The sequence below is a fragment of the Haemaphysalis longicornis genome, unplaced genomic scaffold (assembly GCF_048455015.1).
Source record: "Haemaphysalis longicornis isolate Haplotype H1 unplaced genomic scaffold, Haemaphysalis longicornis Haplotype H1 scaffold_1, whole genome shotgun sequence".
NCBI classification, from domain to species: domain Eukaryota; kingdom Metazoa; phylum Arthropoda; class Arachnida; order Ixodida; family Ixodidae; genus Haemaphysalis; species Haemaphysalis longicornis.
In genome coordinates, this window is record NW_027526203.1 from 455,435,246 (window position 1) to 455,441,245 (window position 6,000).

A 6,000-nucleotide genomic window follows, 5' to 3' on the forward strand; every position below is an offset into this window, starting at 1 on the left:
CGTGGTGCAAATTACGGAGTTGTCTGCGCATCAAAAACCCTCCTCCAAACCCATTCATATCAATTTTCGTTATTTATATAACAATTGCATACTGAACGATATCAACACCCCCTCAAACCTTTTTTTTTACATACATTTAGTATTCTGTATGCCAAACCGATGTTGAACCATTTACCGAACCTATGCAATTTCAATATATCAGGGTTGGACTGTCTGCGAGTGCATTTCTGTACATCCAAGCACATGCACACCACACACACATTTTATAAACAGATTACGGTTTCCCATTGGCTATCTGTACGGCGTACTGATGAATTTAAGAACTCAGTCTCACAAACAAAATTTAGCAACTAACCTAATATTACAAAGGCTTTTTTGGGGGGGAAAGGAAGAGAATAGGAATATAAACTGTCTCACAATAAAATTTGTCATCACAGCGCATATGATGCATGCAAATAAAAACTGCTGACAGTTAATAATCATCAAGGAAACAGTAAACACTATTCATGCCTCATGCTGTAGTCACGGCATGCAAGAGGTGAGATGTTCTAAAGAGAGGGAGGATGTTGCTACTGCTATCACAGGCTACGAGAAATGTAGAAACACAACACAATTTCTTAAAAACCAAATGCAGGGATAAATAATCAACTTTTTTGCCAGGAAATAAATTTGTCCTTTACTCAATCATGTCAATTCCTGACGTTACAAAATTTCTGGCAATATATAACGCATGCACAGGCACACACTGCATGCGCACATCGATTTTATTTTATCACGCATTTCAACACTGGCCTTTGAAAAGTCACAAAGCCAGGCTTCCTTCTCACGTTGTCTTCTTTCCCCTCCATCCTTTCACTGGTCCCATTTGTCCTCCACTATTCACGCCCCTTTTAAAGGAGCCATGAAGAGAAAATGCAAGTTGGTTTTATTCGAAAGATTTCGTGTTTTATAGTGCCCCCAGCGCTTGTCCGGATACAAACGGTGCTTTATTCACTGAGAAATTAAACAATTTAGGTTGAAATTTTGATTTTCCCGCTCAATCGTGCGTTTTCGTGGTCCCAAGTGACATAACAGGAACCGACCGCTCTGCAGCCTAGAGTACCTTCAGTCACGCATCCGCCGTACAGGGTAGAGACACGTAACGCTGGCGCCGCCATGTTCGGTTGCTCGCTCGCTGCCGAAGCAAGTCATTGTGTCAAAACCGCGCTAAAATTATCGCCGCAACGCGGTTTACTGAAGAAGTTTGAATCATATTGTCTGTTTCGCGTTGCTAGGTCTCGTGGGAAACGAAAAGAATAACGCGTTGAGCCCGTTGGCCCAATTATGGCGGCACGGGACCGTTCAAATTTGTCTCCACCCTGTACAGCGGTGTGGGTTTGTTCCCGCGTTTCTTTACGTTCCGTAACCTAGATGGCGCCACCATACCGTGGCAAGCGTTTGGTTTGTTTTTGCCCGCATTTAAACCTGGCTTGTTTTTGTTCTGGGAGAAAATATTCGTTCCCTGAAACAGTGCTCGCTCGACAAATGGGGTCACGTAAGACACCGTTGCTTGCGTCAATCGGCCAGTGTCGTCTGCGACAACCCCAAGCCCCGTAGTGCTGTGCAGCTAAACCAAAGCATGCTGTGCGCAGTACGAACAGCAGAACGCATCAGTACTTCTATGTTTACATGTGCTTTCGTAACTTGCACTGTTTGTCCCATCATTCTTATTGCTTTGTAAAGAATGTGCCCTAAATTTAAGTGCAAATCGCTCGTTCGTCTAGTTTGTAAGCTCTACCTAATTTGCGTCTGCTTCTGCCAGCCTCCGCCAATCGCAGAGCTTAGCCCATGTGACATCACAGGTTCTGTTGCGGGAAATGAGCTGGTGGGTCGCATGACCATTCCCGTTTTTCCTAATTATGTAGCTTATTTGAGCGAAGTTTACGTTAAAAGTGGTGTCAGTGTGATTCTAACGAGACAATCTTTTGAATGAACCAAACTTGTGTTTTCTCTTCATGGCTCCTTTAAGTGCAATAAAATATCATACCTCCACACAGTGCCTGGGGGGTAAAATATTCTGAAAATTTTCTAGCAAACACTAGCTGATCATGGCCACCATAATTTCACCCATTCTGTGCAGAATACAGCATTGAATGCTGAAAGAACAATGAATGGATAAATTAAGCTAAAACATAAAAGCTGACATGCAGCAAGTTCATTTCGTACAAACATGTATTCATACCCGTGCCACGCGTACACAGGAAATGACAGCAAGTGTTCAAGGCCTTAAGATACCAATGACATTATTTGCGTGGGCCGTACTTCATGGCAAAACGCAAAGGCATTAAATTTGCTAGGCATGATAGTGATAAGGACCAAAAAGGGAAATGCACTAATATTTTATTAGTACTCAACGTGGAGAAAACCATCTTAGAAATTAAGGTTAAAAATGTTTTTTGTGAAAGAAAACGTTACGAGAAATAGTGTTTTCTAAAAATCGGTGTGAGCTGCTCCTAAAAGTGGCTTCAGCAGCTGCTGCCACTTGCCAGCGGTAGCCAAATCCAAAAAAATTCAAAACTATGTTTTGCCTTTTTTGCCACTGTTTTAGTGAACTTCGTCTTCTGCAGAACTTCGCCACCAAGAGGGCACAAAAAATGGTCTGATTTCGAAGTTCAGCAAAGTTTCCGTGTCAACACTCTGGTGCTGAGAGTTTTGTTGGTTTCATTTGGTAATCCCCGTGTTCCGAGAGTAGGCAGAGCTTTTTAAACCAAAAATGGCATTAGAGCGAATGGCACTAAAACTTCAGGCATTCAGCACTCAATGTTATTTTCTGTGTACATGTGGCACGGGTATAATTGCTCCACCATTTGCTACATAAAGAAAGTGAGTGAACCAAATTTAAGCTTCACGATCTCAGAACAAACAGGAAACCCTTATTATAACAAAATCGCTTCATTCGAAGTGCTTCATGGTCCACATTCCAATTCATAGAGAGCAAGTCATATCCGCTTTCAGTGAAGCACCGCCTATAACGAAGCCAGTTTTCTTCCCCTAGGACTTTGTTGTAACGAGTGCAGCAGCATAAAGTGCACCATTTATATAAAAAAAAGGCATATGCTTACTTCTAGTTTACTAATGCTCGAAGAAAGGAGCCTTCCTGGTCCTGTTTCATGTGACCAAACCACGTTCCCATGTGCTCTGGGGTCCAAAGCGGATATCTTGCCATCCAGTGTGCTAACAATGAATAATTCGCTGCAAGAAAGCAGGTTTACATTCACTTCAGTACAGGAGCAAACAAAAAAGTCATGCCAACTGAACAACGCAAACCAAAAACAAAAGTTAAGGCTAAAAATACGAGACACTGTTTCTCAGTTATCACAAAGGCTTTCGCGCGCCAGCTGTGCCGCAGTCAACGGCTAAGCATGTCAAAAATATTCAACATTCCAATGCTTGAATGTTGACAGTTCACGGTATATAAATGCCTTTAAAAACGTGATTGTCATAGAAGCGTGCCACAGATGAGGCATCTTGCGAAGACGAGCTAGTCGGCGATGCGAACGCCATGCGTTTGACGGCCGCGAGCAATGAACCAACTTTTTGAGAACTGGGTGCACGCGGTTAGCCGTCAAAACATTATCGGTCGCACAAACCAAGCACTGCCACTTACAGCTGATACGTTCAATGCACTGAAGAAGTGTACCGCGCCAGTGCGATCCTGCCAAGACGTTTGAACACCTGCCCGCGGGATGACTCATGCTCTTACCGGAACGTCTTGCTCTCGGCACTGTCGCCTGGTTTCGGAGCCTTGGAGCAATCTGGAAGTTCCTTGGTAGACGACTCACTTATACCCTGAATGGTGCTGCTACTGAATAGGATCATAAATGCAAGGAATAAATGCATTCTAGGCGACTATCCGAGCATGGCAGCTCAAAAACACACGATGTTTAGCATCACGTGAGGACCACCAGACTACCCAAATGACTGCTTGAAGCGAGCGCACGAGCAGACGTTTGTTTTCATCCAAGCCTCAACGTGTAAAGCAATGACGTGTTCTCAACGAGTGGTTTGTAAATAGACACAGTTTCATATTTATTTTCTTTCCTTTAATGTAAAAACTAACAAACTATAAATATTCACAATCAGGTATCTAAACTTTTTGCATAAATAAATTACGAAATTATATGCTCATGCTCACAAAACCCTTGGCGCACATGCAATCACGTGGTCACGTTGAAACGTTCCGACCCAGCTTTCCCGCGCTACCCGCGCAGTTTGTTTTTGGAGTGTTTTACATTTTTCTGAGTGCGTGTTTAGATTTTGCAAGTGGTGGCTACAGGGCGTATGCGCGGGCGTTATATCTCGTAGTCGCGTTTGCGTTATTCAAGAGCTCCAGCGTCTTCTGGGCCCTGGCACTACGGCTGCTACGGCTGGTACGTTCAGCCATGGTTCAGCCAGTTCAGCGTTAGCAGACTCAGGTGAGCGCACCTTTTCGGCGGGCTTGCCGTCCACAAAATGTGTGCTACTGCAGCGGGTGTTGTTCTGATCTCGACAGTTACAAGTACGACGTTTACGAAATTCGTAACGGCACGTTCTTACCATGTTGCGTTGTCGCTTTTTATGCTGCTGTGTTCGCGTCTGCAAGCGTTCGCGAGCTGGCTGGGTTTGCTCGCAAAAGCATTCTGACTAAATTTCTCACTCGTTGGCCCTCAAATCTCTCTCACACATGGCATTTATTCGGCTGTTTTTGTGTGGCGTTAATAACGCCACTGATACAACTTTTTTTCTAGGCAACGTGCTTCTCGCGAGCCAATCTCAGCTGTCACAATTTTAAAACAAAAATGAAAAATTGGCGTGCGATCGATACGGGAAGTTAGAGCGCGAGCGAACGCTGATGACAAGGTTTTTTTCTGTGGTTCGTGAAGGCGTCGGAACACACTGCATTACCCTGTTTCACCTGACTGCATCCGGCACTTTTGCTTGCCAGGCATACCTGCCAGGAAATGCTTAACTCCCCCGTTATGTGTATTAATGTGCAATAGTCAATCTGTTCTGTGTTCCATAAGTGGTGAAAGTACAGTGGAAACGAGCGGGGTACAAGACATACCAGGGGCAGTGCTTGTGTGGTCTTCTCTGTCATTTTCCCTGTCATGGATTTTTCTACTTACTGTTGCGTGAACACGTTTCCCTTGCAGCGTCTTCAGATTGCAGTCACTGTGCCCCTAGCCAGCTGCCTCCAGTCACTTGCCCTGCTACCCTAGTGGGGCTTAACTTGCTGCAACCTGACAGGACCCGCCTATGCCTGGACTGTATCTCGGTGTTCTCACTGTGTGCACAGTTAGGGCAAGGGTTCACTGTAACACAGGCATTTATAGCCGCGAAGTCAGCAGTGTGTACACAGAAAATAAAGTGACCTTATCCACGGATCCATTCCAGTCTGACCATTACAAGTCTTTCAGTAGGTAGCTATTCTATGCACTGAATTGTTTATGCACTTCTGTTTTGTTTATTTATTTATTTTTTCTGGTACAAATGAAGGTTGCGTCTGAAGTAGCCACGCTTTATTTTTTCAATTGACATTCACTTATGCTTGAAGTGCTGCGAGTTTGGCCAGTTGATACTTGTTTTGTATCTTCTGGCTGGCCAGATGTGAGCGACAGAGGGGCCCAGCGGCAGTGTATTAATTTTATCACTCGTCGCTATTACCCATACTACCAGTTTACTGTACCCAATGAGTTTGCTTTTCGTGTCGCTCACTAAAATACTGCATGCGGTTACTCCTTAATAGGTGTATAAAATCTGCATTTCTTGCAGTTTTTCCTTGCAGGGCATAAAGACGTAGCTAAAAAAACCTCGAAGTTGACTTCTCAGCGAGTGTGGTCACCTTGGAGCATTTATTATTATCTAGGATCTAATAAGTTGTTAATGACCCTGTTCAAAAGGTGCAGCATCCTTTCAGGTGTGAGTTATAAACTACCAAAATGCAATAGTTCATCCGAGCTTGACGTAACCATTGCAACGCCT

At 44.0% G+C, this 6,000-nt stretch overlaps 1 protein-coding gene across 2 annotated transcripts in view; it reads right to left on the bottom strand.

The window, feature by feature from the left end:
• Positions 1–4,023, bottom strand: part of LOC144156069 (eukaryotic translation initiation factor 2-alpha kinase 3-like) — a 50,004-nt gene extending 45,981 nt beyond the window's left edge. For both annotated transcript variants that reach the window (XM_077687857.1, XM_077687856.1), the window contains exons 1-2: positions 3,743–4,023; positions 3,102–3,231 (exon numbers count right to left, since the gene is read on the bottom strand). In XM_077687857.1, the coding sequence (XP_077543983.1) occupies positions 3,102–3,231; positions 3,743–3,879 (267 nt within the window). In that variant the 5' untranslated portion in view covers positions 3,880–4,023. The remainder of the gene's footprint in view (positions 1–3,101; positions 3,232–3,742) is intronic.
• Between the last annotated feature and the right edge of the window lie 1,977 nt (positions 4,024–6,000).